The sequence below is a fragment of the Euphorbia lathyris genome, chromosome 6 (assembly GCF_963576675.1).
Source record: "Euphorbia lathyris chromosome 6, ddEupLath1.1, whole genome shotgun sequence".
NCBI classification, from domain to species: Eukaryota; Viridiplantae; Streptophyta; class Magnoliopsida; order Malpighiales; family Euphorbiaceae; genus Euphorbia; species Euphorbia lathyris.
The window spans coordinates 38667785-38693511 of NC_088915.1; the positions used below are offsets into that span (position 1 = coordinate 38667785).

General features: G+C 33.2%; 1 protein-coding gene across 2 annotated transcripts; it reads left to right on the forward strand.

Moving 5' to 3' along the window:
* The first annotated feature begins 20137 nt into the window (after positions 1–20137).
* On the forward strand, positions 20138–23197 carry LOC136232340 (zinc finger CCCH domain-containing protein 66-like). 2 transcript variants are annotated; one of them, XM_066021433.1, is made up of 2 exons: positions 20138–20335; positions 20757–23197. In XM_066021433.1, the coding sequence occupies exon 2, from the start codon at positions 20806–20808 to the stop codon at positions 22852–22854; it is 2049 nt and encodes a 682-aa protein (XP_065877505.1). In that variant the 5' UTR covers positions 20138–20335; positions 20757–20805; the 3' UTR covers positions 22855–23197. The 2 variants fall into 2 exon arrangements, with proteins under 2 accessions (XP_065877505.1, XP_065877506.1); XM_066021434.1 differs by having other exon boundaries at positions 20814–23197.
* Positions 23198–25727: the final 2530 nt, after the last annotated feature.

Below are 25727 nucleotides of genomic sequence, written 5' to 3' on the forward strand. Positions count from 1 at the left end.
TATATGTTGTGTTGATCTATGCGCTGACCCTTCTTATATAACTACTCATTGAACATATTAAAACTTGTGAACATTAAAAATTATACAAGTACTTGGCCACTGAGTAAAACTACTCAGCCCTAAATTGGTATACTCAGCTTACCTTCACTCTAATACCTAAACTTAAGGTAGTTAAACTTTCGAAACTGAGTAATTTTCCAAGTACTGAACTACTTGTGAAGCTGACCTTAGACTCACTCGATTAGATCTTAAAAGGTTTAGAGTTGAACTAAGTTAGTAGTGACACCATGTTCCAAGAATTGACCCACTTCTGAAACCGACCTTAGACTCACTTCGATTAAATCTTAAAAGGTTTAGAATTGAACTAAGTCAGTGGTTTCAAACCTTATACTCACTCGATTAGATCTTAAAAGGTTTAGAGTTGAAACTAAGTCAGTAGATCCAACCCTTACGGGGGAGTATTTTCAGAAGTTTAGACAAGGTCAATTTTCATGGAGGAGCTCAAAGCCGAGTTCCTTACTGAATATTTTTGCCAACATCAAAATGAGGGAGTTTGTTGAAATACCTTTCCACGTGATTTTGATTTGACAAAATTATCATGATAAAAATATTCCAAAACAATTAAATTTAAGTGCTTTGATTTAATTGTACTAATGAGTTTGTTCAATGTTGAGTAGGTTAATTAATAAGAACAGGAATTAAAAAAAATCCACAAGAGAAAAAAAAAAGTCAACAGATGCAAGTCACACTGCCTGAGCTGAGTAGAATGCAACTCAGCTTGAAGAAGTAAAATGTCTTCTTCAGAAAAGCTTGAAGGTGAAGCCGCTATGTCAAGCTGAGTGGTCGTCAAGTTAGCTTCAATAGTGATCAGCGTTGAAAACAAAACCTGTCGTATTCTAAGAAGACTCAGAAATCTGTCGGAAGGACCTTTTCAAGAAGTATGGTCTATCTGATGCACACAACAAGACAAACCTGGCGTCTGACGAAAACAGAAGACAGGATTGGCCTGCAGCACTAAGTGCTGACCAAGTGATGACGAAAGAAGAACGTTTCCCCACAACGGCTATGTCAGATTCAAATCATTGGAGCCTTAAACATCATTATAAAAAGGCCACTCCAACACTTCATTCTACACAGATCTTCATCAAGTCTATTCATTGATAAAGTACAAAATAGAAGCTCTGTCTTGAGAAGAAAAAACAAGCACTTACACCAAACTCCTATCTTTGTGTAAAAGTCTAGAGTGATTTTATTCATCTAAAGTGTTCTTCACTCAGTGAGAACAAATTCTGTATCATTTGTAATAGGTTAGAAAAGAGAGGCTGAGTACTCGGTTATAGTACTCAGTGGTAGAGAGAAGTTGAGTACTCGGTTATAGTACTCAGTGGTAGAGATAGGATTGAGTAGACGAATAGAGGACGGTACTCTTGCATACTCAGTTGCTATTGTAAACGGTTTGTACTCTACCTTTAAAGAGCTCAATAGAGGATTCAAAAAGCTCAGAAGGATTTCCGGGGACTGGACGTAGGCGGAGAGGCCGAACCAGGATAAGTTTGCTGAGTAACTTCTAACCCTTTATTCTTTGATATATATATGTATTGCTTGCTAAATATTGCTCAGTAAAATAACAACTTGTATACACTGAGCTGAGTAATCTGAGTGCTGAGTTGGAAATTGACTTAAGTGTTTGCTTCCTAACTCACAATTGAAACAGCTCTAGTTAGTAAATTGACTAAAGCTGTCTCAAAACATACTCAGCGGTGCTGACCTAGAGACTGAGTAAAAGTATTAAACTTAAAATAAGTCAGCCTTAAAGTAAAAAAGTTTAAATAGTTCCTAACCCCCCCCCCCCCACCCTTGGAACTAATACTATCACGTTACACAGGACCAACAACTTCTTCACATGGTCGATTAGAATGAAAGGCCCCCAATACACCATATATGAAAGGGGTGTATTTAAAATCAGAATTAGCTACCCTCCAGATTTCCCAAACAGTCCTGCAAGAGTAATATTAACTCAGATCAGTAAGATATAATCACCTACATGAAATATAAACATACACTAATAAATCTCTCCTCTTATTCTTAGTTTCGCTTCTAGAATAGGATATATCATCCTAACGTGGCTCCTCAGGGGTTAATTCGTCTTCCCCGTATCCTTAATACCCATCACTTATCTAATGCAACCATTTATCTATTTCATTTGATAAACACACAACATCATATTTTTGATCTAATTATTCTATGCATTTTGTAGTGTCTGTGGCACCTATATGATCTACTTCTACAGCCCCAGAGTGAGGAGCCATATCCTGGGCAAGAAGCAGTTGCTGAGCAATATCGTAGCAACATGGAAGAGTATGAGGGGCTCGCCCGGATATGGACTGAGGAGTATGCAAAGTGGATATGAGGGTGTTCAAATCTCCTAAACTATCTTGAGTAAGAGAAAGGAGAATCGAAAGGCAATGTGAGCTCCAAATATGGTTCTCATTCCAATTCCAAATTTCCTTTCTCTAGTCAAAATAGTTAAGGAGCTTTGGACCTTCAATTACAATCGAAAGGCAACACTCATCCCCCCCTTTTGTAATATAACGTAGAGCTTTGCTATTCAGTTCGTATGTATGTGCAAGTAGACTAAACTGACCCTTTTACAATGCTCCTTCCACTTGGGTTGTACTCGTTGTACTCTGAACTTGGTAATGAGGTTTATGATGCTGACACCACAAGGGACTCTGTTTGTGCTGAATGCATCATAAACCTATCACCATGTTTAATGTTGTTGTTACGATATCAAACCGAGTGGAAATGAACATAGTAAGAGTATGGCCAATGCACATACATAACCCTTTACGTAGAGCTTGTTATTCAGTTCGTATGTATATGTATATTCTATTTAATCAAAATATATCTTATCATTTGCAAGCCATATCAGTACATGCAATTAGCCTAAATTTACCCTTTAATACATGCTTCACACATGCTTAATGACCCTTTTACAATGTTCCTTTAATACTTGATGCATGATTAAGGTATATTGTAAACGAATTGCATTCAGAATCCTTACTTATCAGCATAACTCATGTTCAAATAAAAAGGAGTCAGTTGAGTTCATAACATTTTCAGCTTTAAGAGTATGTCTAACATGCTATAACAAGTAGACAACTTATTCGTGCATGTCTATTCCTTACTTATTCAAGACAACTTATTCCTTACTTATCAGCATGGTTCATGTTCAAATAAAAAGGAGTATGGTGATGAAGTGTATGATATGACTATGCTTCACAAACCATATTTTGTAGGCATGAACATTATTTCACTCAATGAACATTCATAGCATAAGAGTATGGCCAATCACAACAACATCATACATGTAACTAATCAGCTACATGCCCAAATGAACATTCGTACATATACTCAATCAGTCTAGCTTCCTAAACAGAACATCAAGCATAAACATGTTTCATACACATACACATACTCAATCACTTCTAGCAGTATAACTCATAGGTGTAAGAGTATTTCCAATCACAATGAACATTCAAAGCTTTAGAGTATGCCTAATCAGCCACATGCTTAATGATCATTCATACATAAACTCTATGAGTCCTAGCTTCCTAAACAATTATATCTAACCAATCAGTCCATACCAATAATTTCATCATTACCCACAACATCATACATATATGTAATCGTTCAGTTCAAACCCACATAACAATATATATACTAAATCGGGCTAGTTTCCTAAATCAATGAGTTCTAGGTTCCTAAACAGTACATCAAACATACTCAATCACTTCTAAAGGCATGACCAATCAGTTCAAACCAACATAACATTAATATATATTCATTAAGTTAAAGAAATCTTCCCATATGATAAAGGCATGAACCGATTGACAATCTCTTCAGTCAGCCTTCCCATGTACTGAAGCATTCTTACTATCCCTACAAATATTATGTTCAAATAAAAAGGAATCAGATGAGTTCATACCATCTTCAGCATCAGGCACTGTAGTTGCCCTAGGTTAAAAAAGATAATGACCCAAGCTTTTCAGCAGTGAATCTGAATACAATAAAATCAGTGTAGCTAAGCGAGAGATCTAAACCTTTCAACGATAGGTCTGAAAATCACAAGATCCTTATTCCATCTGCTGAAATTGACGTACACAAAAGTAAATCGGATGAGGAAAAGATAGAGTAAGGAACAATGATACTCTAATACATCTAGGAACGAAGACAATATGGCTTACCAGTACCGTGTTTTGAGCTCACTCCTAGTGATTGCATGTTGAAATCAACCATGGAGATAGAGAGGGATGAGAGGGATGAAGCTTGCATAACCTAAACTGGGGTTTAGGATTAGAGAGAGGGTTTATATATCAGTTAAAATTTCAGTCAAACGATAGAGCGCCTAAAATTTGGTATATTGCCGCGTAAGTGAAATTTCATTTGTTGCTTTTTTATTTTCGGCATACAATGACATTCATTTATTAGAGGTGTCATCTGTTGAGCGCATCAAATTTAATGAAAAGGCTCGTTTTCTTTGGATGACAGGATTTTGTAATCGTAACGTCATCTGAGAATCGAGCGTATTTTTTATTTCGCCTTCAGATGACATATAGTTAAAATACTGTCACGAAAAATATTCAGACGACACGAAAACAAATGTCTGTCATGTATCTTGTGTCATGTATCTTATGTCATGTAAAAGGGAAAATGGCATAGTGATAAGACCTCTAGAGCTAATTCTAACCGTATAAAAAGTGAATTTTTGGATCAAACCTCAAGTTTGACCAAAACTTCCGTAGGTCATAACTTTTCTATTAGACCTCCGATTTAGCCGTGCCACACGGCGCTGAACAGCTCATGAAGAGTACCATGATATTCTTTAATATTTGGGACCTAACTTGACTTTGATTAAAATGTTGACTTTTTACCTTGGACAAATTTGACCTTTTCTATGACTTTTCTGACTTTCATTCAAATATATTAAAAAATACTTCCATTGATCCCCTCTTTGTTGGATATCATCATAGGGTACGAATTCCAGTATCTACAATGGTAGACACAGAGGACAATGTCGCTGATCCTTTGACCAAAGCACTACGAGAGATAGTGCATGACGGTCACACTAGATCTATAGGAATTAGGGATGCCTAATTGGACCTAGGTCAAATGGGAGACTTTTTGTGTGCCCTAGCTCATAAGCATCGGTTCTGGTATATGTATTAGACATTTTTTATGTTGTTTGAATACATTGTATATGTGTTATATGAACAAAGGCATTAATTCATATTGTTTATATCTTGTGCTATAAAACACGTATGAAGTATCCACTAATTGATAATCATAAACTGTCTGAGACCTGTGTTATTTGTGGGAACGAATATAACTAAAGGTCTATGCATCCAGTATCTGTGTAGTTGTGTAGGAAGTACCATTACAACACTTGTATAGTCAGATATGGATACATGTACACATTGATATAGCTCAATGTGGGACTGGACCGATCCACTCTAGAAAGATTCATGGTGGACGTGTCCTTAACCTTTCTAAGTGTAGAACTCTATTATCTCCAGACCTAATTTCATTATAGTAAATGACGTGGGATTCTGTTCACTTTGATATACGCCTAACAGGTCTGTAACAGGATGCCAAATATGGGTATGTTGGGTAAATCGTTGAACACGTTGTTGCAGATAGATGAAGTGAAGGGATTGCCACTCACCTAACAGTGAACTGATATCACCGGCCACTTGATAAGTGGGACTGAAGAAGTGTATGGTCATACCCTGATAAGTAGTTTACTTATATAATTCATCAGTTCACTTTAGATCAAGAAATATAATAAACCATACAGAGAATGACAGTCACCATGTCTCTAGTTTATAATATAGATATGCAATTGGTAAGAGATATCGAGAGATCATCTACTGGGTTTCATGTGTCTTCTAAAGACAGCTGAAATAATTTGTATCAATTAGGGGACCGTAATGGTTTGCTAGAACCCACTTATGGTCATTGGGCTTTAGGTCCATGTCTAGCTGAGGACGGACCCTTAGGATCGTGCACACACAACTCGTGGAATTGAATAAATGTATAATCATAAATACATGTTATGTATTTAATTGGAATTGAACAGGTTAATTAATTGTCAATTAATTAACAGAGAGATTAATTGATTATTTGTTACGTAACAAGTTAATCAATTGGATATTTAATTTGGTTATAGTTAATTAATTAAATTTCCAAATATAATTAATTAATCAATTGATTAATTAGATTACATAGGATAAATTATTAATTGATTCATAATGCAATTTAATTCTTTGGGGCCTTAATAATAAATGTGGGGTAATTGAATTAGACCTAGTTGATCCTAATTGAATTAAATATAATCTATAGGGCCATATTTATGAATAGAGATCAAGGATGGGCTAATTAGAAATTAACCACTTAACCTAAACATAATTGGAAGAGGTATATAAAGCCTAGGTTAAAAGAATTAATTAACCTAACCTCCATAGACTGAAATTTTCGGCCCCCTCTATCCCTGCTCTTAGTGTTCATCGCGTTCTTGACATTCCATAGTAATTTCGGCTAGCACCGATTCAGTTCCTAAACGGTTGGTGCATGAAACCTTTGGAGATTCACCCGATTTGTGGATTCCTGCAGCCGTCTCTAGAAGAGACCTAAACCGTGAGTTCCTATCTTTGTTTTAATTTTGTTTTTGAGGTTCAATCTATGGTAGTCTAACACGGTTCTTAATTAGATTATAGAAAATTTTAACAGTAGCATTCTGATGCGCTTCGTTGATTTTCAATGATTAATCTCCAACACAAGTTTCTCCTAAATCATTCTTAAGTACTTAAAAAGTAAAATAAAATACGTAATGAAAATATAATACTTGAATTTATTAATAAATACTTTGATTATTTAATAAAACACAATATTAAGGTACTTAAAATATGAACCTTTTGGGTTCATATCAGTAATCTTCTTAGGAGAAAGCTTTAAATCATGCATAACTTCCTAAAAGAAAAGAAGGCATGGAACATATAAACCTTGAATAATGGACTATATGAAGGCATTGGGAGGCATTGGACTATATGCTCGCACGTTGGGGCCAGGTGCCTCCAACTCATAGGCACCCCAACCTTATATACAGTGGCAATCATGGAAACATCCTTAGAAGTTAGTTAAATTGCCACGTTTTCCACAGGATACAATAGGGTGTTTAGCTTTGGGTGGGCGCAATAGTCAAAGCAACTCCCCCTTTTTGTCCTACTATGCACATTATTCGGCCATAATTATCTCTTAGCCTCTTAATATCTCGTTGAAGGTGGAATCAACCTCCATAAAATCTAAATGACCGAACACTCTTAGTTATAATGGTTCATACTAGGAAGAAGGTATGCATGTAACTGACCATGATCTCGATTTTCCTAGGCTTCTCAATAGAGCAACCCTCTATATCTTCACAAAAATTAATAGATCGAGAAATATTCAAATCAGAGGAAAGTGTGGGCATTTACGACCGAAGAAACCCTAACTAGAGGCTCGTGCTCAAGCACACATGCAATAGAAGGCAGGGATAAGAAATATACAAATCCAAGGAAAAGACACAAATAAAAAAAACTAACCTGCTTTATAGCTTCGTCCAAAACGCGATTAATAAAATCCTCTATGACCCGAGTTTTCCGAGTCACCTTTGAATTCAAAAGGGTGTCTTCCCACTCGATCTAAGGTTATATACCTTTTCGCTGCCAGACTATTATCAACCCCGCCAAACCACAGCCGTCAAATTGTCCAAAAAATGATGGTTGCACTTTGGAAAACACGCATCAGACGGCATGTATTAAATTGCTATCTCACATGCAATGATTCGAAACGAACCATTGGGGGCATCTATAGCAGCCCTAATATATTAAAGGTCCAAATCCCAAATTGGCATATAACTATCAAGAGCCCCACCCTGCAGTAGATTTAGAGGTCTCGGAATCTCCATACCAATTTACAACCACCACCCCATTTAAGGGCAACAAGGTAATATCACTCTTTGGGACCCCATAAAAAGGTATTTCCCCATATTTCAGGACATATTTTACATTTCATTTTCCATATTTTTCTCCTGATAATTTTATAGATTTTGGTATTAGAGTGTATCCAGAGGCCTACCTTAATATATATCAACTTCTGAAGAACAAGTCTGTGATCGAGCTCTTGAGCTATACCTAAGAGCATCTCCAAAAGCCTATTAATTTGACTCTTAAGTTAAAATTTGAGGATGGTGAATTAAAAATCAGCTCCAACAGTCTCTTGGTGGCTTTTCAAATTATTAAGAGCATCTCCAAGAGACTCTTAGTGCACTCTCTAAAAATAATATAAATAATTGGCTCTTAATGATTTAAAAGTGATTAAGATATATCATCTCCAATAATACTCCTCATATTCACTCCTTAATTATTATTTTATAATTAAAATTATTAATGATTGTTATATTTATCAATAGTGAAAGGAGATAGACTCTTTACTAATAAATTATTCATAAAAAATAAAGTTAGGAGGCACTAAGAGGTGGAAAGAGGTCTTCTATTAATAGAGATGATTAAGAGACTCTTAGTGATTTGAGGAGCCACTGAGAGGCTGTTGGAGCTGATTTTTAATTCTCTTTTCTCAAATTTTAACTTAAGGGCCAAACTATGAGGCTCTTGGAGATGCTCTAAGAGCCTCTCTATCCTCTCTATTAATAGAGAGTCTCTTTCCACCTTTTAGTGCCTCCTAACTTTATTTTTTATTAATAAATTATTATTAAAGAGCCTATTTTCTTTCACTTTTGGTAAATATAACAATCATTAATCATTTTAATTATAAAATAATAAATAAGGAGTGAATATAAGAAGTATGGTTGGAGATGATATATCTTAGTCACTCTGAAATCACTATTAGCCAATTATTTATGTTATTTTTAGAGAGTGCATTAAGAGTCAATTATTGTACTTACACATCCGTCAAACTATAAAATTTATTTTTATAATTTTAAAAATCTGCTAAGGTATAATTTATTTTACAATATTTGTAATAAAAAGCAATATTTAGACTGCTATCAATCATGAACTTTTAAATTATAAAAAACTAATATTCCATAATTTTATTTTATTTTGGTTGAAAATGAAAGCCAATAGGACATACTTCTTTTTTTGGTAAAATAATTAATAAAAAATAATTCCAAACTAGACAAACAGAGCTTTCTAGAAAGCATCGACATCGAACGCTCTTATTCGTCGATGGTTTCAAAGTGCGCATTGCGCAAAGATATCCAACGCAATTAACTTTACTAATGGGCTTAAATTACTATTTGACACTCAATTTATCCAAACCTTTGTCATATAACCTCATAAGTTATTATTTGATCACATTTACCCTGATTTATTCTAATTGGTGAAATTTCATCCAATTTGAATAAAGACTTAACAAGACTGTTATTCTATAGACGCATGACGATATTTTAACACTTAGATTTGACAAATTTTAGTTAAGGATTTGTTTTTGTTTTTTTCTTTCTCTAATCTAATTAATTATTTTTATATAAGAAAATTTATATGTCAAATAAACTTTAAGACATATGACGTATTAAGTCTATATAAACACCATATATTAGGAATAACGGTTTTGTCACATCTTCATCCAAATTGGATAAAATTTCATCAATTAAAATAGTTTAGAAACCAAATGTGACCGAATAATAATAATAATAATAATAGGTCAAATGATAAAATTTTAAATTGGTCATGATTTAAATAACACTTTAAGTCTACTAATATAAGGGTTCTTTTATTTTACGAAAGGACAACATATAGATTTCTCTGTACATGTAGGCGATTATAATTAATTGTAGCCGATTTAGTCTTTACGTATAAATCGAAAAAAAAATATATTGTTGTTTTACTTTTTAACCTTAGGTCGTCTCTAGCCATTGACAAGAGGGACATATGCCTAGGGTCTAAGGGAGAGAGATATCCAAATAATTTTTTTTTCCTAAAAACAATGCAAAAATTAAATTCCAAAAGATGAAAAAAATTTATAGAAATAACCACAGGTCTAAACAAATCGTGACACATATCTAGAGAATAAGGGGAGTAGAACCCAAAAACAACATTTTGATAAAAGAGCACAAAAATTTAAATCTAAAAAAATGCAATAATAATCATTATAATCCTTAGGCTTAAATAATTTCAACACACAATTTTATGATTATACTCAATCTGTTGCATAATATTTATCTTTTAAGGTTAAGATGCAAGAATTAAGAAATATAATTAATTTTAACTAAAAAGACTTTGTTATCCTTATAGTAATTGCATTAATTAATTTTTTTTTTATCTATTCTCATCATAAAAAGGCAACTTAAATATGGGTATATTTGGTAAAAGTCAATTAATGTGCATGGATTAATTCAAATCGTTATGTATTATGGAACAAAAAAAAACCTTTAGAAAGATAAATATTATAGAACGGATGAAGTATTTATTTATAGTAATTTTTATATGATGGAGATGATGTTTTCCGAAAAAATAAAAATAAAGTGTTACAAATGATTTTACCAAATGTGTTATCGTTTGAAATTTTTGAATTTGTCAAAACAACAAATCATTATTTAAATATTTCAATTCCTTTTCAAATCCTCGTACTACATCCGTGACCGTTGTATTTGCTGAAAACTTTTTTTAATGTTAAAATTATTGAAAAACTATTTGAGATCATCAACGTCACAAAAAATATTGAACGATTTAGCCATTTATATATTGAGAGAAATATATTAGAGTATATTGATATAAACTCTATTATTAGTGATTCTATATCTAGAAATGCTCATAACTAATAGTTTGAATGAACAATTTGTATTTAAAATGAAATAAAATATTTTTTTTATATATGAAATTGAATATTTTATTAGATCTTTGTTAAGTGTAACAAAAATATGTCATTTTTAAGTGATTTTTTTTATATATATAATTGATTTTTTTATTTTTTAACTGTAGTCTTTTATTGGGGTTTTCATTTACTATTTCGTGACTAGACCTCCAAAATCTCAAAATCGGTTTGCTTAACCTCTTAATTGTCTCCTACTCAATTTTTACACTTGATATAAGAGAATGGAAAATAAAAAAAAACAGGTTTTTGTTTTGTACAAAACAGTCAAAATGTTTATATCACTACAAGAAAAAAAAGTAATTAGCAACCGGAAAGTTGGTTGCTAAATTGGTCTCTAATACATGTTTGCAACCAGATATGTGTTTTTAGCAACCAAAATGAATCGGTTGCTAATTACTAGGTTGCTAAATCTTTGAAACCATGTCTAGCTTTATGGTAGCAATATTTGCAACCAATAAGTTGGTTGTTAAGTTGGTTGCAAAGTTACAAACCAATTCTTTACAACCACTATTTGGTTTCAAAATCCAATTTCAAAGTTGTGTATCGAATGTCGTTAGAGACTAGCTTTTGGTTGCAACGATTTTGGTTGTAAAATTCACCAACGGTTTTTCAATGGTTTTTCCGACCATAAGTTGAAAACTTACTTCATCACCCGCCAATTTACTGACGCTAATTTCCGTCGGTAAATTTTCTAGACAGTTTTTCTGCAAATTGTTATTTCTGTTACTAAACTAAAATATTATATTAAGAACTTTCATAATAAAACAAATAATATAAATTCATTTAGCAAAATATATATTTATATGTAATACAATTATAGTTACACATAAATAACTAAACTAGCCAAGTACCAAAATGACATACTAATATAAATGCTAAAATAAACCTATACATCTTGGTACACCTCTAATGTTAAGGTGGGAGGTCTTGGATTCGATATACAATCTCCTTTTCAAAAAAAACTACCAAAAATAAATATTTCAATACATAAGAATCTAATTGTTAGAATCAAGACCTAACCTCTCCAAGACATGCAGTCGGTCGAGAATGGTTGGAATTTTCCTTACACATGGACCAATTTGTGTCTCAATATCCATCAATCGCCCCCGAAGTTGGTTAAGCTTGTCGACATCAACACGCAAATGTAAACTTTGAAGCGTTTGATCCATCCGTTGTTGGCGTTCATTTATCCACTCTATATGCACTATAAAATCAGCCCTTTCCGCATTGAAACCATCATGTAGCTCATGGATAAAGTGCAGATTGGTTTGTGTATTTGCATGTGAGCTAAATGCACCATTAACGTTAGGACTTGAAGATGAAGCAACTCCTACATTTCTAGAATGCGACGATGTTGTCCCGATAATAATGAGAAGCTACCGAACCTAAAATATTAGGAGAGAAAGTATGGAACTTCCCAATCAGTCAATCACCAATAATCAACTCACATGAAACATTAATGAAAAACTTCAACAAACAGTTCTATTATGAATTGTAAAAGCATTACAACATGTAAATAACTATATCTAACCTTAAATAAGCTGGATGTATGGGGTTATGCTATAGAAACACGTTTGCCTTTTTAGTTGCCCATAAAATAGCCCAACGCTTCCCAGAAAGCAGCTCAACTGCTACCAGGCAGCAGCTTTAGGCTGCTGTCCAAAAGGCAGCTGCATTTTGCTGCTACTGCCTTTAGCTTACATTATATTGTAATTGCCGAGACGAATTCTTAAAGTTACTTGGGATAAGGTACCAAAATAGGCCTAAGGTTTTTGGGGAAGTACCAATTTAGGCTCAACGTTCAAAATAACACCAATATAGGCTTAACGTTTACAATTTAGGCTTAACGTTTACAAAATATATTATAATACAATTAATTAGTACTCTTGCCCATTAAAACCTTATATTTGTTTTTCATCAACCATTCCATGACTCCTAAATTCCATGGCTCATGTAATATATGTAAACTAAAAGTAATTGAATATCCATAATACTTCGAGTTTGCATATATTACTTTTAACTAGTGTTCGAAATATTGTGGATATTCAATTACTTTTAGTTTACATATATTACATGAGCAATGAAATTTAGTAGCAATGAAATCATTGATGAAAAACAAATATAAGATCTTAATGGGTAAGAATACTAATTAATTGTATTATAGTAATAAATAAGAATATAGAACTAAATAAAAAGATAACGTATAAAGTTAATAGGGAAAGAATATAATATGATTAATTTAATTATGACGTCAAGCAAAAGAACGAAGCTAATTTGATTAATTTAATTATGACGTCCAAATGTTTATAATGATAAAAAATTATTTCATTCATATGTGCCAATGTAAGAATCATATATTGAGACTCAAGCAAGAGAACGAAGCTAATAACTAAAGAAATTGGGATTCACGAGAAAATCATTTTAATTATAACTTAATCTTAATTGTCTAGCTCAATGTTCAAAAACACACAAAATACTCCAACTGTCTCAAAGCAAGGATACAGAAGTCCATAATCTAGTTTAGAGATTCAGAAAACCCATTCTATGCAATTGCACACCTAAACTACCCCAATAATAGTAATAATAAAAACATCCTACTTTACCACACATATGATGAAGGCAAATGAACAAAGTCTAAAATTAAAAGAAATTTGGATTGAAAATCAATTATAGGTATAAACTCAGTGGGCAGTTCAACATTCTAATTGGAAACATATACATATAATACCTAAAAACCAGAACTTGCTTACTATTGTTGATGATAGAGAAGTTCAAAATCTGGAGGCGAATTGCAGGAAACAGAGGAGGCATGGCCCTGGGGCTAGACAGCCAGAAAAGAGACGAGAGTTGAAGCCTGATTGTAGAGAATAAAACTCAGCTTTCTAATTGTGGTGGGATCCCTCTCCGGACCCTCACTTAGCGGGGACGCGTAGTGCACCGGGCCGCCCTTTAATATTAGATAAAAGAAAACTAACACTAATAACACATCTACACATACCGAAGGAATTTATGTCAACAATATAACATAAGTGGTCAGGTGTATAAAAGTCTTATTGTGTATTCAATAATAGTTAGTTCATAACTTTTATTTCCTTTACTAGTTACCATTTTTGTGGAGAATACATGTGAAAAAATATATAAAAGGAGCCTGTAATATCTATGCAATGTAAGGGACCTAGTTGTACACTAAAGCACTTAATACTGCTGTTACTTCAAGGCAATTAACATTGGATAACATTACATTTACTTACTCCTCACCTACTTGACAGGGCAACTGCTCAGCTTCAGAATCCTCACCGAGAAGGGATGCTGCTACTATAAAGGTGTATTTGAAGATATGCAATCACGAATAAATAGGCTGGAAAGATGGTATGTGTGATACCTTATAGGGTATGGACTTGATTTAAATAAATGATTGTGGCTTTTTCTTCTTTTGGGAGTGAAACTAGGCTCTTGAGGTTTCCTTGTCCACCACCATTCCTGATGTCTGCTATAGTTGGTTATTCACTCTATCAAAGGAAACACCAATGAACTTCTGTTAGTATCAGATAAGATATTTTAGTTGTAGCAGTCACATACATTACAAGTTACAACATGGGCTCTCCTGGTAGTTCAACAAAGACTACTAACAAGAATTGTACATTTGTCTAGCAATCAATTTTCTGCAAAAATAAGAAAATTTCATCCTGACCAGTGCAAGGTTCATATGGCCAACTCATTTTGAATTTTCATTTTGAAATTACAGAAATAAAACCACAAGGAAAGTAGCGATCATAGGGTAACTAACATTCCAAAGCAATGGCTTGGGGAAATTGAATAGGAGGGTTGCCTCACACTTGTAAACAACAAATTATCAATGTCATTCATGCTTGGGGCAACTAAGAATGAAAGAAAGAGGGTATCATCTTCAAAGTAAATAGAGCTATGACTTGATTATAAGTAGGTTTTTGACACCATAAAGTAGTTTATTATATATAAACTAGAAATGGTATGTTAAACATAATATAATACGATTAATAACTGACTTTAGGATCATGAACATGAACATTTGGCTAACAACATATCCTCCTAATGCAACTTAATAATTCTATGTACAAAATAAATAAATAAAACAAACAAAAGAAAGAACAAAACTAAAAAAAACACACGCAATATACATACAGATGAATGAATTATCTTCAATTGCAGAGCAACTATGGCCGGGCAGAGACGACCCAAATCTCCGGACAAGACCATCAAAGAGCTTCTTTGATCCTTCTACATCAATCTCAACAAGTTTCTTCAAGTGTAAACCAGCACCAACTGCTTTCAGCGCTTCTTAAAATGAACAATGGAAGCTAAAATTGAAACAAGGTATTTCTTATCCACATTCTGAATTTAAGGATGTAATAACAGAATGCACTAACTTTACCCAAATAAATCTTCCATTTGGTATTCCCAAACTAACCCATTTAGAATCCCCAAACTAAAAATGACGCGCAAAAACTTAATACTGTTGAAGGTCGAAGAGAAAGCTTACAGGTAGTGAGATTCATAGAGCCGCATAAGTGAAGTGCTTAATACAATTGCAATTAGAAACAAGCAGAGATGAGGCCATGTTCCCGTAGAACTAACTCGGATAGAACCAGGAGTGGGAGATGGAGTCGATCAGTTGACTAAAGTAGATAAATTATAGGTAGTGGGGTTTGAGATGTCGGAGACAAGGTCATGGATTTCAGATGGTTTGAGGGTGGAGCGATGCCGGAGACAGGTTTACCAGGAATAAGGGTTAGGGTTAGGAATGAAAGAGAATAAAGGTCTTTTAAAATTTGGGGCAAATTTTTGGGGAGGGAAGAGTTGGGCGGTAATTCAATTTTTTTTTTAGAGTATGGCAAATATTTGGGGAGTGAAAAATTGGACGGTAACTCAATTTTGTTGGGGTGATAATTTGTAGGGAGAATAAAATATCATATTAATATTAATTTTATAGTAAAATAAAATAGTGAGAATAATGAAAAATGAAATCTAATAAATTGATAAAAATATATATTAATGAGAATAGAAAATAAAATAAAATATAGTAAATAAATTGTTTTGTGATTAATATTAAAACATACAAATTATTCTCATTAAAATTGTAGAGATTATGCATTTAATAATAATATTTTGTTATTCTTATTATTTTTTTCACTAATATTCCATTTTCTTGCAGTGTTTTTTTATTACTTAATCGTTAAAATTGGGTGTAAAATTAGCACCAATATTGGTCCAATAATTGCAACTAGAATATTTAATTTCCAACCAGTCTGGTTGCAATTTTTTCAACCAATATACCTTTGAAACTGTGTATTAGTTGCAAATATATTTCACAAATCTAATCCTCATCTTTACAACCAATGGCATTTCTTTGCAACCAAACAGGTTGCAATATTACAACCAATTTTAATTTGGTTTCAAATATTAGTTGCTAATTACCGTTTTTCTTGTAGTGTATGGCGGTGTAATTTTAAACATCATTGATAAAAAAAAGGTATTTTTTTTCTATTTGTAATTTCTTATTTTTATCACTCTCCAATCGAATAGGATTTAAATTATACATTTTTTAATGAAAAAAGAGACTTGAAATTAGACTTTCTATGAAACATTAAGCTCAAAATATATGGTTTTGTACATAAAAATATCTGCTTACTTCAGTAATCGTAATAATAAATTTATTTTAAGGTAAATTCTAAAAAAAAAAATATGTGATTACATTGTTAATCAATTATATGTTTGTTGATTTTTTATCTAATAAAGACTGAGATTTTTCATTTTCCTAAAAAAAAGGATTGTTGTCATTTGATTGTTAATGAAAAATTTTAAAAATTAAAGTTATTTAGTACCATACTTATTATGGAACTATATTTTTTTATTTTTTAAAATTATTATTTTTGAAGATTTCTATGTCCAAACATTCACTACTCATCTTCTTACCAAATAATATATGAATAATAAAAAAATTTAAAAATTAAAATTATTTAAAATATCATTATTTTTAAAAAATTTAATTTTAAAATCCACAATTGTTAACTGTGTCAACCAAAAAGTTTATTATTTTTAGCAAAGTGAAAAAATGTATTTTGGAAAAAAAAACCAAGATATATTAAATTGAAAAAAATGGGATAAGGTCTTGTTTGTTTGGGGAGAAATATTGTGTTTTGAAAAATTTTATGCAAAGAAAATATTGTGCAGAAAAATGAAATATTTTTCTGTGTTTGGCTACAACACTGGAAAATATTTTTCAACCACTAAATATAGATTTTATGTATTTTTTTATTTTCAATTGTATATATAAAGCACAAAAAAATAGATTCACATGTATCAAGCACATATTAAGCACCAAAAACACACATAAACTATAAGGTATCATTTGGTTCGCAGAAGAATAGAATGGAATGGAATAGAATTGTTATTCTAAAGGAGGGTAAATTACATACGTGGTGTACAACTTTTATCCATTTTCACACTTTGGTGTACAACAAAAAATTTGTCACACTAAACTGTACAAGCTTCAGGTGACCTCCCACTAAATGTATAGCCGATGTTTGTGACCGGTCAACGCTGGTCAACTATGCTAGGTCAGCAATTTAACCACTTTAAAAAATCAAAAATTGACTCTATATTATGAAATTACTAAAATATCCTCGCCCCTTCCTTGAACTCCTCTCTCACTCTTTTACTTTCTCTCTCTAAATCATCTCTCACTCTTCTCTGTTAGATGTCTCATAGCTCTCTCTAACTCCTACCTCTCACTTGAAGAACAATGGGATGTGAAATGGTACATGAAACACGCAGAAGCATAAGATTATTTCAGTTATTTTACAAGAAGAAAGGCGGAAAAAACAGATCTGTTGAATTTCATATGGTAACATTCTCTAATTAAGAAGACAAGCTTCTCATTTGCATTGCATAAATTTTTTTTTTTATCAGAGCGGGTGTAAAAATTAGCAAAAATTCAACTACTTTTGTGTTCTTTAGAAAAGGAACAAAGAAAATATGCTATGAATGAATTGTTCTTATTTGGTGTGATATCTTATCTGTGTTATATACTTGAACTTGATTTTTTTGTTCCTATAGAAAATGAACTGTATAATGGTATGATAATGATGAATGTTTTTGCTTTATAGACACAGACACGTGCATAATTTGGAAGGGATTCTAATGAATTTGCAGCCACAATATATTTTGCACAAAAACTTAACGAATTTTAGAAGAGTAAATAGATTAAGAGAAAATGTTATAAAGGGAAGGGAAATGGGCAGGATGAGGGGAAGGGAAGAAGTCGGGCAGGATGAAAGGAAAGGATGCATTCGAGCGGCTAGGTGAAGGGAAGGGAAGTCGGCTGTCTTTGTTTAGATTTACATTTTTTAAGGTTTTCTTTTTGTACCAGAATAGAATAGAGGGAGAGATGATTTAGAGAGAGAAAGTAAAATAGTGAGAGAGAGGAGTTACAGAGAGAGAGCTGTTAGATTGGAGGGAGAGAGAAAGGAAAAGAGCGAGAGAGAGAGAGAGAGAGAGAGAGGAGTTCAAGGAAGGGGGTGGGGATATTTTAATAATTTTAATAATATAGTGTCAATTTTTGACTTTTTAAAGTAGTTAAATTGTTGACGTAGCATAGTTGACCAGCGTTGACCGGTCACAAACACCGGATGTACACTTTAATGGGAGGTCACCTGAAGCTTGTACAGTTTAGTGTGAAATTTTTTTTGTTGTACACCAAAGTGTGAAAATGGGTAAAGGTTGTACACCACGTATGTAATTTACCCTTTTAAAGAAATAAAATAGCAAAGAATGGAATAGAAATTCCTTAGGAGAAAAAAAGTGGAAAACACGAAAATATGAAAAAATAATGTTAAAAACACGAATTTTTTTTTCACATTTTTGGCATTTTTTGTACATTTTCTCGTGTTATTAACGTTATTGTGTTTTTTTTTGCATTTTTTCTTCATTTTTTCGCGTTTTCACGTTTAGTCTTTCGTATTTTTCGGGTTTTCGTGTTTTTTTACGTTTTCGTGTTTTGTTTGCATTTTTTGTCTTTTCATGTTTATCGCGTTTTTCACGTATTGTCACGTTTTTGTGTTTTAGCATTTTTCGCGTTTTTGTGTTTTTTCACGTTTTCGTGTTTTTTTGTATTTTTCATGTTTTTCATGTTTTTGTACATGTTTTGTGCTTTTTCAAGTGTTTGCTATTTTTTTTTGCGTTTTTGTGTTTTTCGCATTTGTTTACATTTTCATGTTTTTTGCGTCATATTCTTGTATTTTGTAACGTTTCCACGTTATCCATGTTTTTCGTGTTTCATATTTTTCGTATTTTTACATTTTGTAACGTTTTTCCCATTTTTCTCAACGCGTATGTTTTGGGAAAAATGTTTTACCTTTTTGAAAAGGGTAAAATATTTTCTCTTATTTTTTCTTTATTTTTCATTGACTTACCACTTATTTTTCTTTGACTTATTTTCCTGTTCAAACAAACACAGAAAAATTGGAAAAATATTTTCCTGCAGAATATTTTCCTCTAAACAGACATGGCTTTATTGTCTTTCTTTTTACCTAACATACTGTTTAGTCCTCTATTAAAAAACATATTATAAGATTTCTATTTTTTTTATCAATATTAATATTTTGGTTTTTCTGTTCTAGATTTTTAATCGTTACATTTAGCACAACAGACAGACAGAAAATAACAGAGTAACATGACAATTTTGTATTTACTATAACTGTCTTGAAAGTTAAGTTAAAAAAATAGATAAAATAACCAAATAGTAAATATTAAGAGGTTGAAAGTAAAGAGGAGGGTAATTATAAATTATTTACCAAAAAAAATTAATCACGTATTTTATTTAATTTTTAAAACAATACTACTAAACGATGACGGTGCAGGTACGTCCACGTCATCCACCAGATGACAAAAACGCGTAAAGCGTGATAATCCGGAATCTCGATACAGTCATCTTTTCTGAGACTGTTTGTGAAGGGTAATCAACACGTGTCTTCTCAATATTCGAAGACGGTTAGATATTAGAGAAAAAATAATAGTGGGCCCCATTCTGAAATGGCGAATTTCGTTTCTCTTTGCATTTACATTTAATTTCATTTGCATTTGAGTTTAGGTTTCATTTTTCCATATATATGTTTTTTCCTCTATGAAGAAAAAAAAGAAAGTTTTTTTTTATTTTTTTTTTTATTTTTTAAATTTTTAAGTAAACAATGGAAAAAGAAAAAAAGGAGGAGCCATAGAAGTAGCTCCATAGGGTCGTCTTTTTGACCCATCTCCCCAAAAAAGAAGCCATTAAAAAGAGAAGTAGCCAAAGGTCTCTTTCCTTCTCTCTAGTTGTGTTTTGTTAATAATCTTGAGCAAACTAGCTCTCAGATTTCTGCTTTTAAAGGTATGTTCTTTCTCATATTTTCAATGTCTATTGATTTTTCTTTTTTTTGTTCGGTGCTTTGCTTGTTTGTTTTTTTTTTTTTTTTGTAACTGGAAACTATGAACTCTGTAAACAACTATTTTTAGTTTTGAATTTAATGTTAATCTTTTTTTTTTTTTTGAAACAGAATTTAATGTTAATCTTAAGCATCAGGACTCAGGGTTTAGATGGCGCAGTTATGTTTGTTAGGATTATAACTAATTTCTGTTTCTGGTTGCTTGTTTAATGAGATTTATGGTACTTGTTTTCTACAGAAAATTGTTTCGTTACAGTTATGCGGAGTAATTATGTCATATACTATTCCTCTTTAACGAATAAACCCATCTCTTTTTAATGCTTTCTGCACTAGTTTCTGAATGATCGTCTGTGTACAATTTTGTAGAAAAAAAGAGAGAATTCGAGGAGAAATTAATTAAGAGAGAGAAATTTCAATGTGCAGTGGGCCAAAACCGAAGCCAACCCATAGTGGTCTCGTAATGGAGAATGAATTTCAAAAACAAGATGGGGTTTGCTATCCTATCCCCTTGTTGCTCGAATTATCTGCCTCCGATGATCTGATTGGTTTTAGAAGAGCAATCCAGGAAGAAGGCTGTCATGTTGACGAACCAGGCTTGTGGTATGGTAGAATAATTGGTTCAAAAAGGATGGGTTTTGAGGAGAGGACACCACTTATGATTGCAGCCTTGTTTGGAAGCAAGGATGTATTGAATTATATCTTGGAAACAGGTCGAGTCGATGTTAATAGGCGTTGTGGGTCTGATGGTGCTACTGCTCTTCATTGTGCTGCTGCAGGTGGTTCTGCTACTTCTCTTGAGGTTATCAAGATCTTGCTTGATGCTTCTGCTGATCTTAATGCTGTTGATGCCCGCGGAAACCTTGCTGGTGATTTGATTGCTCCGGTAGTTACTTTGGGTTTTTATTCGAAAAGGAAGGTGCTGGAGGTCATGCTAAAGGGCGGTAACACTAGTGATGAGGCTTGTGTTTTGGCTGATCAGTTTCCTATTGACATGGATGTGCAAGAGGTTTCAACACCCCGGATGTCAAAAGATGGAGCAGAAAAGAAAGAGTATCCTGTTGATCTCACCCTGCCAGATATCAAGAATGGGATATATGGTACTGATGAATTTAGAATGTATACATTTAAGGTGAAGCCTTGCTCAAGGGCATATTCACACGATTGGACTGAGTGTCCGTTCGTACACCCTGGTGAGAATGCAAGGAGGCGTGATCCAAGGAAATACCATTATAGCTGTGTCCCGTGCCCCGAGTTTAGAAAGGGGTCATGCAGGCAGGGTGATGCTTGTGAATATGCACATGGTATTTTTGAGTGCTGGCTTCACCCTGCTCAGTATCGGACACGTCTCTGCAAAGATGAAACAAATTGCGCAAGGAGGGTTTGTTTCTTTGCTCACAAACCCGAAGAGCTTCGTCCCTTGTATGCCTCAACAGGTTCAGCCGTGCCTTCACCTCGATCGTTCTCAGCCAATGGTTCATCACTGGACATGAGTTCTATCAGCCCCCTTGCCCTTGGTTCTCCATCTGTCATGATACCCCCTACATCAACCCCACCAATGAGTCCATCAGGATCCTCATCTCCTATATCTGGATGGCCAAACCAGTCTAGCATTATACCCCCGAATTTGCAGCTCCCTGGTAGCAGATTGAAATCTGCACTAAATGCAAGAGATATGGAGTTAGACATGGAGTTAATTGGGCTTGAGAATCATCGTCGCCGACAACAATTGATTGATGAGATATCTGGTCTCTCCTCCCCATCCAGCTGGAACAATGGTTTGTCTGCTGCTTCAGCTTTTGCTGCCTCTGGTGATCGGACTGGGGAGCTGAATAGGATGGGAATGAAGCCTACTAACCTCGAAGATATATTTGGATCTATTGATCCAACAATTTTGCCTCAATTTCAGGGACTTTCAGTGGATACTCAATTGCAGTCTCCAACATCTGTTCAGATGCGGCATAACATGAACTCGCAGGTCCGTTCGAGCTACCCTACGAACTTCTCTTCCTCTCCTTCAAGGACATCAAATTTCGGGATTGATCCATGTGGAGGAGCAGCAGCTGTTATGAGTCAAAGGTCTGGTGCATTTGCAAAGCGAAGCCAAAGCTTCATTGAACGAACAGGTGTCCACCACCGACATTCGCCAACTTCATCTGCAGGCATGATGCATTCAAAGCTTTCAGATTGGGCTTCTCCAGATGGAAAATTAGACTGGGGCATCCAAGGTGAAGAGCTGAATAAGCTGAGAAAGTCAGCTTCGTTTGGCATTCGAAGCAATACAGGTGCATCCTTGATGCGAGGGGCTGTTGATGAACCGGATGTATCATGGGTTCAATCCCTGGTGAAAGATGGAGCAGCTGTGAATGATGGGCAGGAGCAATACCATAACAATGCTGGAGGTTCGGAAGTAATGGCTGCTTGGGTGGAGCAATTGTACATGGAGCAGGAGCAGATGGTGGCTTAACTCCTGAATTAACATTAACTAGTTATTTGCTTCCATTTAAAAAAAAAAAAAGATTTATTATTTTCAACATATATGGAAGAAGAAGAAGAGAAACGGAGCAGGAGCAGGATCAAGAGTGCCTGCCTGCTAAATGGCGATATTAGGTTATTCTTTTTCTGTAATTCTTGTTAGATTATTCTTCTAGCCAAGGGAAAAAAGAAAAGAAGATGAAGCATATAATGTTCTTCTTGTGCTGCTGAGAGTTGCTATTATTATTTATTTAATTATCTTTGTGTACATTACATGATTACGTGTACCAAAAACAGTTAGATTACTGAATAAAATTATATTATAAATTATATTAGTTAGTTTGTGTATATATTCCGAATGAAATTTGTGGAAATTATTACTTTGGGCATTGAAAAGGATTGATTGATTGTTGAGCATGAGCACTGAGAAAAGGTAGTAGTGGTATGAGCACTATACTAAATTACACTGTTATTGGTTGCTGATTCAGAATGCAATCCAATTCCAATGGAATATGACATTCTCCTTCATTATTCCAAATAGGCGGCTATCTTTCTTCGGAAAGCTATTTAATTAGAATATTATATTAATCAACATCACACTTTGATTATTACCAGATACCAAAATAGCAGAAGCCAGAAAACAGGCATAGGCATGCATGCTTCTTTTTACAATAGAATTCAACCCTCAATCATTAACTTGTCTCCTTTTTTTTTTTTTAAAGCTTCCATGAGTTTTACTGTTATTGAAATTTTAAGTTTCAATAGCCTAAATCCTCTCTCTTCCTATAATTTTAGGGTTAAATTTGAATATTAGTGTTCAGGTGAATAATAAATTAGATCTAAATCTTAGGAGAATTGTAATCTCCATTTTAAAATTGTAGTAGACATGGGTTGTATTTAAAATGTAAATAGTTCAGGCTTAGCAGATCCTAATTTGTTTGATGGTAGATGTGCAAATGAAATGAATATAGAATACAAAAGTTGAATGTAGGAAGGTTAAGTTGATCCACTAATTCATCTAACAAGTGATCGAAAATGGCCAACCCTAAATGTTGACAAATATCTTCCACATCATTCAATTTCCAATTCCACTCAGCTGAAGTTATTCAATTTCCAATTCCACTCAGCTGAAGTTATCACAGTGTGTGTAATCTTCAACTCTCGATGATAACTTCCTCCTCATACCGCACTCCTCTGTTCAACATAAAACTAAAGTGAATAATTGAAATAATAAAGCAAATGATAAGAGTGAAATCTGGAGAATCAAAAACGAATTGGTCAATATCATCAAGAACAAAAACAGGGCTTAAATCTTCTGATTCTGCTTTCTTCTTCTCCTCCGCCTCCTTTTAGAATTTGCTTCTCTGACGTGGAATGTGAGAAGAAAGAAATCCTCATTTTCAATCTCAAAACCCACATCAGTTTCAGAAGGGAGTGAAAATGCCGCTCAGACAGCTCAAGGCGCCACTTATATTTGGATCAAAAGAGCCTTTGGATTTCGAATTAGGAGATGACACCAATTTCATGTTTTTGGAGAAGAAGAAGAAGAATGTTATTTCAAATTTTGAAGAATAAAGTGGTACATACGGAATATGTTGACATGTCAATTTCTCTTTTTTTCTTATCTTCGTTCCCTTTATACTTTTCTTACTACTAACCTTAAATGTTTTTAATGCTTAATTCCGCAAATATATTAACCACTCAAAACTCTGCTTCCTTACATTTGGTCTTCAACATACTCTATTATATATTTATATTTCATTGCTTTTTAATTCAAAATCAAATAACTAGTGAGCAAAAATAAATCATATCATCTCCATCCTTAAGTCACAACTTACCAAATCCATAAAAAAAACACATTTAATGACAATCCCTCTATCCCATCATCCAAATCATATACAACCACGTCGATGTGACTTGTGAATTTGTATTCTCCATCTACCAATAATAACTACTATTTTTAAAAATTGACTATGATATTTTCTTTTATTTTTAAACTCGTGTAGGATACATATAATAAATTTGGTTAAAGTGGATCAAGATATTAATATTAACCAACCAAAATCAGGTTTCTTAAGTGTAATAAAATAATAAATATAAGAAAAATTGTGGAATAAGGAATTTGAGAAATGAAAAAGAAAATATAATTGGTGCATGCATAAGAGATGAAGGGAATTTCTTTTGCAACTCGAAGGGAGGGAGGGACCCATAATTGGTAAATGCATTGCTTTTCTGCTTTTTGGTACTAATTTTATTCAAATCTATTAGTATTACATTTATTTTCTTCCAACCACTTAGGTTTTTCAAACTCAATAATGATTTACTTTCTATTCTTGCTCATGTCAATCATAAACACCAAAAACATTATCATACTCTAATAATTTTCATTTTACTCTTTTTTTTTTAAATGGAAAAATATATTTCATTCCATTCAACAAAAATACAAAAAGAAAATAAGTTCTATGAAAAAAAAGACTATATAAGACAACAAAAGCTATAAAATGTGCGACTAAAACAAAAAGGACTACAAATTACACACTTCTCATAAATACAAATTCATAGAAAAACAGTTGTAAGTCAATTTTTATCATTCAGTTTTTTTTTTCCGAATAATTGGATCTGAGTCATTTCTAGTACAATCACGTAGATCTAATGATCTACCGACAAGGTAAAACGTTTCCGCTATTATTAAACTCGAAAAATAAATTAAACAATTATAACTGACAGATGCAAAGTAGACGAAAAAGAAATCCAATGAGATATGAGTTTCAACCGAAATGAAATCATTAACAAAGAAAAAGACACCAAAAGTGCGAGGATAAACACATAAATGAGATGAGGAATAAGGAAGACAAACTTCATTTT